The sequence below is a fragment of the Cariama cristata genome, unplaced genomic scaffold (assembly GCF_000690535.1).
Source record: "Cariama cristata isolate BGI_N322 unplaced genomic scaffold, ASM69053v1 scaffold41679, whole genome shotgun sequence".
Taxonomy (NCBI): domain Eukaryota; kingdom Metazoa; phylum Chordata; class Aves; order Cariamiformes; family Cariamidae; genus Cariama; species Cariama cristata.
This window is the reverse complement of record NW_009634888.1, coordinates 22,258-36,210: the sequence shown is the minus strand read 5'-3', so window position 1 is coordinate 36,210 and position 13,953 is coordinate 22,258. Positions and strand designations below refer to the sequence as shown.

The 13,953-nt window shown below is 40.5% G+C and overlaps 1 protein-coding gene across 1 annotated transcript in view; it reads left to right on the top strand.

The window, feature by feature from the left end:
* The window catches only part of SFMBT1 (Scm-like with four mbt domains 1), a 34,422-nt gene that overhangs the window by 5,637 nt on the left and 14,832 nt on the right, over positions 1 to 13,953 (top strand). Inside the window, exons 2-8 of the mRNA XM_009707288.1 lie at positions 1,028 to 1,122; positions 6,144 to 6,384; positions 6,836 to 6,924; positions 7,849 to 8,095; positions 9,923 to 10,020; positions 11,096 to 11,197; positions 12,325 to 12,475. Coding sequence (XP_009705590.1) covers positions 1,028 to 1,122; positions 6,144 to 6,384; positions 6,836 to 6,924; positions 7,849 to 8,095; positions 9,923 to 10,020; positions 11,096 to 11,197; positions 12,325 to 12,475 — 1,023 coding nt within the window. The remainder of the gene's footprint in view (positions 1 to 1,027; positions 1,123 to 6,143; positions 6,385 to 6,835; positions 6,925 to 7,848; positions 8,096 to 9,922; positions 10,021 to 11,095; positions 11,198 to 12,324; positions 12,476 to 13,953) is intronic.

The following is a 13,953-nucleotide window of genomic DNA, read 5'->3' as shown; positions in this document are numbered from 1 at the left end:
GCTGAACCAGAAGCTGTAGTTTGTATGTTGAGGTTAAAAATGCCGCTGACATGAGGTGGGACCCTCCCTGGTCCTCCCACACTGTGCCTGCAGGAAAAATACAATGTGGCTGAGTGCTGAACTAAATAGGAGACCTGAAATCCAACCTGTGTTGCTTGTGGCGTCTTTTCAGCAGAGCAGGTTACACATCGGAGAAACGGGAATAGGAAAGGAGTGGGGAAGTGAAGAGAGAGTTCAGCCAAGAACTGAAGAGGAGACTGGGACTGGGGGACAGGCTTGAAAATAATAACAGAAAATCTGACTAATTTGTAGTGTGACTTACTACAGCTGCTTGATTCCCTAACAGCCTGAGTGAGTTTTGAACTCTGGCTTGAGTGGTTTTAGTACATTTTTGCTTTAAATGCATCCAGAAATAAAATTTTCTTGGTCTGAAGAAGCTGTTACACCTTATGAACTGTCTTTTTTTTTTAAGTGACTCATTTGAGTGTTCTTGATTTCAGTGGTGTCTTGAGCTGTTTTCTTTAGAACTACTCTGAACCCCTTCTTTGTGCTTTTGGTCTTTTACTACATCTGAATAAATACTATCTAACTTAAAAAAGAGGAGAGTCATATTTCAGGTTTTTTAAGTCTTTCTTTTCAAACCTCTTACTGTTGGTATTGCTGTTTCCTGGATAGTTTTTAATACACTGATAGTCTGGTGTGCCCAGAGTTTAGAGTCTCTTATATTTGTTGATACAAATACAGAACACTTCTGCTTGTGTTGTCCTCTCATAAGTTGTAAACAATTTGTGCTTAACCAAAATCCTCAGGATCTCACTATTTTTCAGACCAGATCCAACTTAAAAGTGCTCTTCACATACAAAGAAGGGCTAAGTAGGGTTGTCTCTGTTGAAATGTGTAACTGAAGTTCACTGCGCACTTGTGTACCCAGTCATTTGGAATTCAAGTGGGTTTTGCTGTAGTTCTTAGTAGCCTAAAACTTAAGCCAACAAGTTGCTAAATAAGAGGTGTTTGACTTCTCTTCCAGATGCTGGTTCCAGTGTGGAAGAAATGGAATTCAATTGGGATGAGTATCTAGAAGACACAGGAGCAACTGCAGCCCCCCATGGATCTTTTAAACATGTGAGTAAGGGAGTGTGTGTTTACTTACCATCTCCTACATTGGTTTTCTGATACACTGAATGTTTAGGGTTTCTTTGAGTTAGTTGAGGCTCTCGAATCTGGAAGACAAATTAGAATCATGTTTCTTAGAGCAAAGAGAAATGAGGAATTTCACCTTTTTATTATTGTTTCTTGCCTTCCTCTCTGTATGTAGCGTAGGGTAATCCCATCCACAAGTGCTGAAAGTTAAGGGGCTCCTAGTCTTTTCTGCACCAGAAGATAAGCTTGATTTTTCTCATGAGGCCCAAACTGGCCAGTCTCTTTCTTTTGTTGTTGGTTGCTACTGGACAACTGCTATGGAGGAGCTAGCTTTAGAAAGTTGGTAGCATAGTTCTTGAATAGCAGAATTCAAATGTGCTCACAAAGAAGGTTTTAATGTGGCTCTCAAGGAGGCCAAGGAGAAAATAATAGCTCTGCCAAACACTTGACTGTAGCAGTTAGAAAACTGATTAGGATAATTGTTGATCACAGGCTTAATGGATAGAATGAAGTCTTGATAAGCTCTTGTCTTTGCCCTTGCATATCTTTAATCAAATGTTTGTTGGTAAAATCCTGGAGTGCACTGTCCCATTGGGTGAGATCTGAATGTGAAGCCTTCTTGTACTGGGTCATCAGTGAAGGTGAGCTGTATAGAGCTGGTTTCCAAACCTCTTGGATCTCTTCCAACAATTGAAACAGCTTTCAGACTGCCAGCCTGTATCCTTATTCGACTCTTTAATAAAGTTACTATTTAATAGTCTTCCAAAGACTGGCTATGGTGGGTCTTTTACCATGGCAGTAAGGGTAGTGACTTGTGTGTGGCACATTGCATGGAAAGCACTCTGTGGTGCTCAGGCTTTCGGGTCCAGTGTCACCACTTTCAGTACAGGAGACTTAAATGGAAAACAAACTCTGAGGTCTTTTTGTGAAGGTTCACAAAGCATTTTGAGTCCAAAGGCAAACTGAAGAAGTGCAAAACATTAAAGAATCTATTAAAATATGGCAGTTGTGTTAGTAGTAAAGATGCACAGTAAAAGTAGACTTCACAGAAGCTCTTCCATACACTGGCATGTTATTGTAAGCTTTTTGTTCAAAATAAACATTCAGGTATCTCATTTCTGAAGGGAAGAGGCCTGTACTTTCTTTATTTTTCCTTCATGTACTAAGGCTCTAGGAAGAGCAAACTTAGTCAGAGTGGTGGTGTCCCTGCAGCCCACATTGAGGGAGCATACTATGGAATCAGAGCAGTTGCATTTTGCAGTCATGCAAGGAGCGGTGTTTCTGCTCCTCTGGTGTGGTTTACCTTACTTGATCACCATTAAAGCAGCTTTCTGTCATAGCTCAGATGTTACACAAACTAATTGTAATGCCAGGTTTACGGTGGTGGCCAACTGAATTAATATTGCAGCTACATTTTGTTAATTGGCAGGAGATGTACTTTCACCCCTGAACTGCACTCTCTGCCAACGCAGCTGTATCAAACAAGAGGTCTGATTGCTGTCGCCATGGTCAGTAAAAATACAATTAGGTTTAAAAAAAAAAGCTCCACATTTTTCATTGTTATTATTCTCTACTTGTGTAGAACACGGTGCAGTTTTGCTGGCGCAAGTAATGTTGCGGAGAGCGCTTTAGTGAGAGGTGTGGGCAAAGCCTGGCCGTGTCGGCCAAGCCTGGCCGTGTCGGCCGGTCCTTTTCTGCTGCATTGGGTGCCCTCTTGTGGGCAGCGGGCCGGAGGAGCTGCGCCCCGTGGGCCTGGGTGGCCACGCTCCGCACCCCGGCATGGGCACCTGGCCTGGGCGCTCGGCGTGCCGCGAGCGCTGCGCAGGGGGTCGTGGAGCGTTCAGGGCCAGGTTGGATGGGGCTTGGAGCAACCTGGTCTGGGGGAAGGTGTCCCTGCCCATGGCAGGAGGGCTTGGAACAATATGGTCTTTAAGGTCAGTTCCAACCAAACCATTCTATGAATGAGCATTAGAATAGATGCCTGAATGTTCAGAAGGGGAACCATCAGGTATTTGCTAGCAGAATTCCCTTAGAATTTGCCTGGAGGCCAATTTTGATGTTCACAGTAGTAAGCTTGGCGTAAAATTTTGGAAAGGTAATGTTGAATTGACAAGCAAAGAGAGGAATGTATTTACAGCAGCATCACATCACCTAGATCTTGCTGTTAATAGAAATTCACTAGTGCAAGGTCATGTGCTCAGGATTTCTGCTGTCCCTTAGAAGGTAATTGTTTGGAAAAGGTAGAGGAGGAGAACCTCAGTGCCTCCCAGTGGATAGTGACAGCCTGTCTTATGTGACGAAGCCCTAAAAAAATGTTAGTGTGATTCCAGGATACATCAGGTGAGGGATTTTCAGTGGAGAGCATACAGACACTGATGTCTGTGTGCTAGCGACCAGTGGTCGCTCCAGCTGAAACTGTGTGGTGCTAGCACCTTGACTTGAAGAGTGACGTATTTTTATAATCTACCCTCAGGAGAGCTAAGAGGGAACTGCTTTTGTACTCTCAAAGAAATGGAGTGGAAGAAAATAAGTTGAAGAATAATATTGGCACAAGAGCAAATGAACATGTATAAATTAATTAATTAATATAAATACATTTTAGATGGAAGCTTAAGGGTTTTGTTTGATTCTTTTTAAATACTGGAGTAGTGAGACTGTGACTAGCCTCCCATTATGAGTGGTGGGTGGGAAATACCTAACCCACGTTGTAGAAGAGTATGTGCTCAGGTTGAGAAAATGTAATCTGTGATTACACAGCCTGTGTTAGCAAAGAACTAGACTTGCTGATGGGGAGAGGACTTTTTTGTATTTGTATGCTCATACTGTGAGCAAGACGCATTGGAAAATGTAAGCTACTTTCTCAAATTGTGTTCTAACGTTTAATATGTTTGCATTTTAAAAATTAAACAATATTGAAATCAAAGTGACTGTTCTGTCTACAATCTAGCAGGAAAAAGAGCTTACCAAAAACCTGGGAGTTTCACTGGATGCCAATGTTGTCACTCTGCCCGAATCTAAATACACTTTCTCTAGAACTGTTGATTGCTCTTTTTTAATTCCTTTCTGCAACTTATATGTGTGTAAACATATATTAAAAATAAGCTATTGTTCAACATCATCTGAACACAGGTATTTGCTGTGTGTTCTTGCATGCTTTTAATACGTTCTGTCTGTTCTTTATCGGTGTCTCCTTCTGAGCTGAGTCAGATCCCCAGGTCTGACCTGTGACATGGCACAAAGTGGGGGGATAGTGGGGAGGGATGGGGCCAGGGGTCAGAACTGCCTAAGCAGTGCTCTCACTAACCGCTCATCATCATCTCAGCTTGCCGTATGTGCTGCTCAGACACGCTGCTCCAAAGCAAATACTCTCGGAGGTTCCACAGCATCCCCTAGCCAGTCTGCTCAGTGAGCCAGCCTAAAGAAACAAAGTTTTGCGCTTTAAAACATTTAGTGGTGTCGTCTTGCCCAGCTGCCAGGAGAGGGTGCTAACTTCTTGGTCTCTGCTGTATCCACCGGGGAACATAAATGACAGTGTTAGAAAAATGTACCTGACTTCAGGGAAAGCTCCATCTGTTGCTGTTGGTTTCATTGAATGCAACTCTCTCAGCCAGAAGGCTTTGCTGAAAATTCGGATACAGAGAGCTGCACAGATTTCCCAATTGCTCAGACTTTGTGTCGAGCTCATGACTTTTCTCTTGGGAATCAGAATGTGAAGTCTTTAGCAATAGCTCTTCAGCAAGGCAACTATCTTTTTGAAGAGATGACCTCTGTAATACCACTTCAAAACACCTGCAGGTATTCGGTCCTGCTGATTTTGTTTTTAAGAAGGAGTTTCTCTAAGTGAAGGGTATTAACCTAAAGGATATGAACAGTTAACAGAGGCATATGCTTTTCTTTCTGATGTGGTTCTCTGAGTTTTATTTTTAGCAAACCAGTATGTGCTGGCTGATGAGACTATAATAGCTACGGCAGTTACTGAACTGTCAGTGCAGAACTGGTAATAAATAACCCAGAAAATATCTACTGCATCTGCATCATACTGAAAGCCTTTCTTGCAGTTGATTCAAAGAGGAAATGGAACTTGGGACCACTTGAGAAAGAAAACGCCAGTTACATTCAGCTGAGAACAGTGGATCAACATGTTAGATTTTTAATTAAGACTGAGGCCGCGGAATTAAGCTTAGATCAGAAGCGTACTGTAGCGAGAGCAGAACAGGGTCCTCATGCTCTTTCAGGAGTGTTTGAGCTAGGAAAAGTTAGGGATATGAGAAACTTAATGTTTTGCCTTCTCTTTTCAAGTTCACATTTCAGTATCTGAGTACTGTGAGGTCAGATTCCTCACCTGCTTTCAACATACATGCACACAGAGCACACACAGTATTTTGTGCTTTGTTGTTGTCAAAGCATGAGTTCACTGAAGAACACATACTGTTTACGTTCCATGCAATTTATGTAACAATGCTGCATTCAAAATTATTTAGGTTCTTGGGATAGCGACATTAAAAATCCTTATTCCGCAATTTGTGCAGATTCATGACTTCTTAAATGAGCATTGTGGAAGAGACGGTGATATTGTTATCTAAAGCATGTGTATGTACTTTAAACAGGCTCTTTGTCCAAAGAGGTTGAAAGACATAGTTTAACGCAAAAAGTCAAAGTTGTGTTGCCGAGTTTGACCTTTGGTTTTGCCTAGCTTGACAGCCCAGCTGTGAGTTGGAAAGACTTTCAGTGGTGGGCGGGTTATTGTCCAGGGCAGGAAGATGAATTGCAAGGTATTGATTTAACGTTGAAAAGATACTCTGAAATGCAAAGGCGATTTCATTAATGATGATTCTGTGTGCATTCCAGTTTGGGTCATATAATGTGATGAAGTTGTTTCTCTGAAGAGACTGGACAGCATTTGGCTTGAGGTTTTTTGCTATTGAACATGTCTACATTGCTCCCCTGTTGTTCCATGAAGTTTCTGGGAGGTGCTCAAATGTGATGATCTTCTTCCTTTTCAGGTGGATACAAGTTTGCAGAATGGTTTTGCCCCTGGTATGAAGCTAGAAGTTGCTGTCAAGTCTGACCAAAACACCTACTGGGTAGCCACCATCATTACTACCTGTGGGCAGCTGCTCCTGTTGCGCTATGATGGTTACGGGGAAGACCGCAAGGCTGACTTTTGGTGTGATATCATGACAGCTGATTTACACCCCATCGGCTGGTGTGAGCAGAACAAGAAGATTCTCAAAGTGCCTGAAGGTATTGGCTCTATATGCAGAAGCAGGGAGTACATACAAAAGTACGTTTTTGTCCTCTGCAAGCCTGGCAGGTAGTCTTCATAATTGCTGTTATGTGCAGGTGGTGTGGCTGTGATGACAAGTTGAGGTTGTCTGCCATGTTTTTCTGAAATCCCGTGACTTAGAGTAGAAGATTGCTCTTTCACCAGAGAGGAGTTAGCTTAATTTCAGAACTGGACTTATTTTTACAGAGGCTCGTGGTTAGCTTAATCATCACTCAACAAATTCAGCTGCTTTGTCATTTCCTTCAAAGATTTTGTTGTTGTTTTCTTTCTTCTTTTAAGGTGTTACTGGTGAGCATGTGGCAGATTCTTGTGAATTAGGCAGCACAGGAGTGTGGTAATGTTGTCTTGTCTGAATAATCTTTAAATGACAGGAAGAATCAGAGTCTTTCTTCTTCACTGTTCTCTTAGGTATCAAGGACAAGATACCTGACCAGGAGGAGTTCCTTCAGCGGGTGCTGAAAGGAGCATGCAGTGCTCCTGCTAACCTGCTGGAGGGGGTAAGTGCTGCAATGTGCTGTATCTTGGGTTTTGTCTTGATTTTCCCCTTTGGCAATAAGAGAATTCCTGTTCAGATTGTCAGTTCAGTTCCTTTTTTAAGTTTAGGGAGCATTGTAGTATGCTGCTGACTTTAAAGTTCCATTCTCTAGTGTTTCCGATTTACAGTATTTAATTTTGATAGTGTTGTCCTGAAACATGTTTGTCACTGCAGGCCTGGGTTGTTCATTAATCCTATCAAAAGAAAGACCTTTTTCAAACTCCCGTAGGCTTCAGTATTCCTCCTATTCTTCTCCTCCTTCATACAGCTTTAGGGAAATAATCCTTTATTTATCTAGCTTTCATGTTGTCCCATTTCTCTAGTTGACTCCTTTCCTTTTTTTTTTTTCCCCCCAACTAATGGGAAGGTTATTGTTTCACTTAAATCTTGCATCTTTGCTAGTGAAGAACAAAATTTTTATCCCCTCCTCTGCACTTAAAACAATATTTGCACCTCCTGTCAGTGTCTGGTTGTAAAGTACAGAACATGATTTTTATTGAAGATGCCATTGATGTCTTCATTACAACTTAACATTTTTATCTCTGTATGTTTTCTGTCTAGTCATCTCTGTATGCTAATGACTCAGTTTTAGAAAGAGATTATTCATGTAACCTTCAAACCTTGAATATGTAAGTGATAATGCTTCTGAAAATTATGATGAGGACTTAAGTGAAATGTGTGACTGTGTCTATGAGCAGTGCAGAAGCTCTGATGCAAGCACCAGCGATTCTAAACATTGTCATTTCTGTTATGTTAGTAAAAGACTTGTATTTCTTAATACTTATGTATTCATACTTTATTTATGCAAAAAGAATGTGTATAAAGAAGTGGAAGTACGGAATTTGTTTTGTTCTGTTGTACAGAATAATTTCTATTCTTTTTGTAGCTTCACAGAGGGAAAAATCCATTGGATCTTATTGCACCAGGCTCCCGACTAGAACTGCAAAACATCCGGGATTCCCTGGAAGCCTGGATAGTCAACGTGGTAGAAAATATTGGTGGGAGACTTAAATTGCGATACGAAGGGCTGGAGGATTCTGACAAATTTGACCAATGGCTGTTCTACTTGGACCCTTTCCTTCATCAAGTGGGGTGGGCGGCTCAACATGGATACAGCCTGCAACCACCTTTAGGTACTTCAAAACATGTATCTTTTATATGGTGATCAGAGGCTAGAGAGCACTGCTGCTGGTTTAGTGCACTAAATCTGCCTTCCGAATGCATATGGTGGTCACATAATCAGTGTGTGATCTGACAAATATTGTACTGAATAAAAGGTAAGTGAAAACACCAGTAAATAATCCCACAAGACTTTTCACCTGCTCATTCAAAAGTTGCTAAGTGGTTTTGCCTGTCAAAACTTTCCACTTGTTTGTGGAAAGGGAGGAACTGAGGAAGGGATTGCCTGCACAGGTATTTTTGGTAGGTTTGTGTTGCTCGGCAGGGAGGAGTCATCTGGTTTTGAAGTACTGTTCAACAGGAGCTTTTGCAGTTGTGACTGTAAGTCCACTGGACTGATTAGAGCACTGTCTAAAGAGCTATTACATGGATATGAAAATGTCCTTAAAAATGGGTGACCAGGGAACAAGTGCATGGAAGCAGAGGTAGAGGGTGGGACAGATGACCATGTTTTCCAGGCATGTGCATGTCAAGGTAGCATCATCAAAGAAGTGGGGCATAAAATGGCTGAAATACAAATGGATTGCTTGTGAGCTGAGCAGTGATGTAACATGTTTCCTGATGAGAGTAAACCTTGGGCTAAAACTGGCAAATGTTGAGCATTTACTCTAAAGCCTTTCTGCAAAGGCAGCTGTACATCTAAGGTACTGGCACATTGTGTGCTGTTAGTTGGGGAAGTTCAGGTTGTTTAGAACAGCAGTTTTTGTTGTGTTTTTGTTGTTTTTTTTTTTTTCTTTTTTTATGTTTTCCCCTTACCACAAGAAGAAATCACACTGAGGAAAGCAGACTAATTTCTGTTGAAATGACTGAGCGTACTGCCTTTTCTAGTGCTTGACGAATCTCTGCTGAAATCAGGATTGTGAACAGGGAGATGCCAAATCACTGACAGAAACTAGATGGGTGGATTCCACAGCACTATTTAAGTGAATAATGTTGTTTAAAAATATTAGTTAGCTACTAGATGTGTTTCCTTTTTATTTCTACATTAAGAGCTTTGATATACTCAACAGGGATCCTTTGTGCATGATGGCACTGGTACAAGTAGTTCATCTTCTATTAGAGAGGTGTGTGGTCTGCAATTACAGATGCTAAAAGAGTAACTTACGTGACTGGGACAGACTTGTGGAACATTTCTTGAACTTTCTGCTTGCTTAAGTGTAAAACAAGCTAGCGTTATCCAGCTGGGGATTTGTTTTCTGTTCATACACTTCTCCAGAAGTTTTCCTTAGTGTTGATGTGATCTCTGTTTTCTCAGAAAAACTAGACTGGGCAGCATATGGGTGATACACTGTTACTTGACTTCAGTCCCTTTTTGTAACACATCCAAATGTTGAAGAAAATACTAAGTTTTAATAAGGAACATATTTGTACAGGTTCTGAACAGATTTGAAGCTAGCAGTTGGAGGAGCACAAATGAAACTTTTGGCTTTATTGCTATGTGTTCTGAAGGAAAAGAATCATAGATTCATAGAATCATGGAATTGTTATGGTTGGAAGAGACTTCAAAGATCATCAAGTCCAACCTTCTGCCCAACGCCACCATGCCTGCTAAATCCACTAAACCATGTCTCGAAGCGCCACATCTGAACGTTTTTTGAACACCTCCAGGGATAGTGAGTCCACTACCTCCCTGGGGAGCCTGTTCCAATGCCTAACAACTCTTACAGCGAAGAAGTTCTTCCTAATATCCGACCTGAACCTCCCCTGGCGCAACTTGAGACTGTTTCTTCTTGTCCTAGGAAGATGTCTTCATTCACCATTTTCCTTTCTTTTTACTCAAGCCATTAGGTCCTTGAAGAGCGAAGCAGATTGGCAAGAGATCCTGAAGAAGGTGAAAGAAGAGGAAGAGGAGTCATCAGTTCCCACAGATCTCTTTAAGGTAGAGGTGCAATATGTGTAGTTTAATGCTGGGGAAGATATCATGAAAATGCTATATTCCTAAGAAATGATTTAAGGAAGTCAGTCATTGTTACTCAAAATTCTTTCCCTGTTTTGGTTTGGTTTTTTTTAAATTTTTTTTCCTTTCTCCCTCTAGTTTAAAAAAGTAAGAATAAGAAAAAATAATCATACCATTATACAATTCTTTCTAAGTTAGACAACGCACCCATCACAAGTATGTGAGCCATGAGTTGTCATACTGGGAAAAATCTCTGGTTCTGATCCTTTATAATGGCATCTCTGGTTGTTCACCAGCTGGTCTTGTGGATTACTGTCCTTCTAGAGGACTGCAGGGTTACTACAGTCTCTCTAATTGTGTGAGTACTTTGTAAAGTTTAACGTGTGTAACATCTAATCTGTAACCTGATAGACTTACACGTGGTGTATAAGGGTCTCCTGTTATATCCTGAGTGTTAGCAAATGTTACTAATGAGTCTGAATTGAAATTAGAAAAAACCCACCTTGATACCTTTTGAGAAGTGGAAATGTAAATTTAGTCCTTCAAGTTCTTAGTTCATTTTTCTCAGCCTCATTTGGACCCATAGGCAGAATAGAAGAGGAGGTGCTGTTGCTCTTGAATGTGTTGGGTCATATACAGAGCAGGATATGCATAATCCTGGAGCAGCCCTGTTTTGCAGGTTTATGTTAGGCTGAAAATAGAGGCTTTTGTAGTTCTCTTTTAGTGTAGCTCATGATGAATGCTAAAGGTTAGGGAAAAAAAAAACATTTCTATTGACTTACCAGACCACCTTGTATTGTGAAATCTTGCTTCTCTGTGGAGAATGTCAGAGGAGGAAATCTTGGGGTCTCAATTTCCTAAAACTCATAGAAGACTGTCAGTCTCAGAGGGCATAGCTGGCCTTTTCATTATGGAGAGGTTGCTGGTACTCTGACATGTTGATTTCTTAGAATGAACTAATAAAAACTGAAGATATCCTGTTCAGTTGAATTATGAAAGATATGTCTTTTTTTGACAGAGAAAGGCAGGTAATCACACTGATAACATCATTTTTCAGGATAAACCTGTGATTGGAGTGCATTCATTCTCTGAAGGCATGAAGTTAGAAGCTGTGGACCCGATGGCTCCTTTTGTAATCTCTCCTGCTACAGTTCTCAAGGTACCAGGGTTCTTTAACTTGTCCTGCTAAGATTCAATTCTATTGCTACTTCTGTTCTTAAATGCTCAGGAAATTCTCATTAACTGATAACGTCGAAATCTTGAACTAGGTTTCAAATTAAGTATTTTGTATGTCTCCCTTAGGGGACAGGTTGCCATGAAAAAGAATCTTAATTGTTGATGGTGAAGCCATTGGATTTGAATGGAGGGGAAAAGTTCCATAAAGATAGAAGCTCAAATGGCTAAAATTGTAAAACCCAGATTTCTAAAATTAGATATGATCCCTCATAATCTGAGTTTCCAGTTGAAGATAGATTTTGGGGTTTTGGTTTTGCAAAAGTTATGTCATTACTATGTACAAGATCTGACTTGTGGCCTGATTTTCAAACAAGGGCCCACACATAGATTTAAAACTTGAAATGAAAACTCCCTAACATAATCTGGTTTTGAGCAACTTCAATCTTCCTGTGTTAGTAAGCAGGTGAGAGGTTCTAAAGAGACCTGCTTTGATGTAGTAAACCAAAATCTTGCTGTACAACATAAAACCAGGACACATTTTTGTGTATTTTCCAGGAACTGTTGCTTTTTCCTTATGGCAGATAGTTTCTCAATATAATATGGCACATTTTGATGGCACAACCAGTTCCAAGCAGAGCAAAATCAGTTACTTTTCTTGATATTTTCTTGTCCGGCTCCTAGTTACTTCAGGAGCATTGTGGTTTTACTTGTGACAGTCCATTCTGGGACACAGTTCAACCTTGTTGAAACAAGCAGTTTGTTATTACAGAATGGTGGTAAGACCACAAACTCTAATTTCTCTGCATTTTTCATAAGAAAATTTCATACAGCACTTGATCACCTTATTTTTGAAGTGCTTGTACGTTACCTATTATTGTTATTATTTAATTTTGTTAAGTTCCCAGATAATGCAGAGGAGCCTGGTGGTTTATGAATCCCATAGATTACCTTTTAAATTTATTTTTTTTTAACCCTCACAGTATTTCAAGGTAAAGGGTTTCCATTTTGCAGTGTTGCTGTTTAATAAAGTTATCAAAACGGGGGAAAGGGAGCAGTAGATCAGAATCTGCTGCTTACAAGACCACATGGTTCTCTTTTGGCTACCTACAGGTATACAACGAAAAATATTTCATGATAGAAATTGATGACTTGAGACCAGACCGTACAACCAGCCAGTCTTACATTTGTCATGTCAACAGTGCTGGTATTTTCCCTGTGCAGTGGAGTCTGAAGAACGGCTTGCATCTCAGTCCCCCACCAGGTATGTTTGTGCAAACTTGTCATGCTCGCTCCTCTTTGAAGGAAGTAGATTGCCAATCCCCAGAGCACGATGTTTAGGACAATGCTTTTGCAAAAGAATTACATGTAGTAGCACCAGCAAAGAGCAAGAAAGATCAAATTCTGAGAAACAGGAGTTTTGAGTTAGGGAAACTGAAGTTTTGTGGGTACGTGCCTGGATTTGAGAAGATGACAGTGGCTGGGGATGCTGGTCATGCATAAAAACCTGAACACTTGAACGAATGGAGTATGTGTTCCAGGACTGAAGGCAATGTTGATTTCAGCGTTAATTAACATGATATCAGAAGCCTATAGTCTTTGCATTGGATTTTTGCTTCTGGTCACGATGGAACGTTATTATCCATCATTTTATACTATTTTTAGAATATCTTATTGCTTTAGAAGTTAATGAAGTTTTTTTTTTTTCCAAGGACCTATCAGGCAAGGTAGCAGATTGCTGAAACATTGCTTCAGGACATAAGGGAATAGGGGAGTGATCCTCAGCTACTGAAATATTTATTCATTTTCTCAAAATAGAAATGTCAATGGTATTGTAAAACCAGGGACTCAGTACTCTTACTCACCACCACAGAATTTGGAATGTTTTGTTTTAGCTGCTCATGACATCAGAGGAGCAAAGTCTGTAGGACGTTTGTCTCTTGCCTTTGCTTGGGTGAGGTACAAGAACTGGCTTTGCTTGACCCAGCATTCCCTAGAATTTTGCTTGTGAAAGATGAAATCGCACTTTCTAGGGATGTGACTGGAGTTGACAAAGATTTTAAGCTTCTCTTCTTATAGTCCCCCTGGAAATAGTGGGCATTCTGAATTGCGTGAGGACTCAAGAGCCCTACTGGCATTGATAAAACAGAAAAATAAATAGGTCCCTGTGGTTGGGCCCTCTCTTGAGGGGTAGTTGAGCTTCGTGTTTTTAGATTGTCATGCTAATACTATATTCTTAGACTAGGTTTAAAATTTTCTTTGATTTCTTAAACCCTTGTCACAGGCATCCCTTGTAGGGAAGTACTTCCAAGGTACTACTGGAATTACTGATGCAGTTATCTCCTTGCTAATATACTCCCAACCTCAAACTGTCATGGCAGCAGACTTCTGCACCCAGTTCCCTTCAGTTATTTGCTTTTTATAAGATTACAGGGAAGAGAAGTATTTCCTCCAAGAAGAATTTAGTTTGTCTTTTTTTTGGAAACATGCTCTGTCTCCTAATGGACTCCATGTTAAGACTCTTCCCTTCAAATATGTGTGCAGATGTACAGCTGTTGGCAAACATGAGGAGCCTCTTAGGATATCTAACTGCTCTTTTTAATGACTTTGTATTTAACATGTTTTTGAGAGAGTAGTATGTTGGTATTGTGCACATTTTGAGTGCTCTATTTAAAAAAAAAAAAAATTCAGAGCTGACATGACATCAATGAAGTAATCTTGCAGAAACTTTTCCTAATTTCA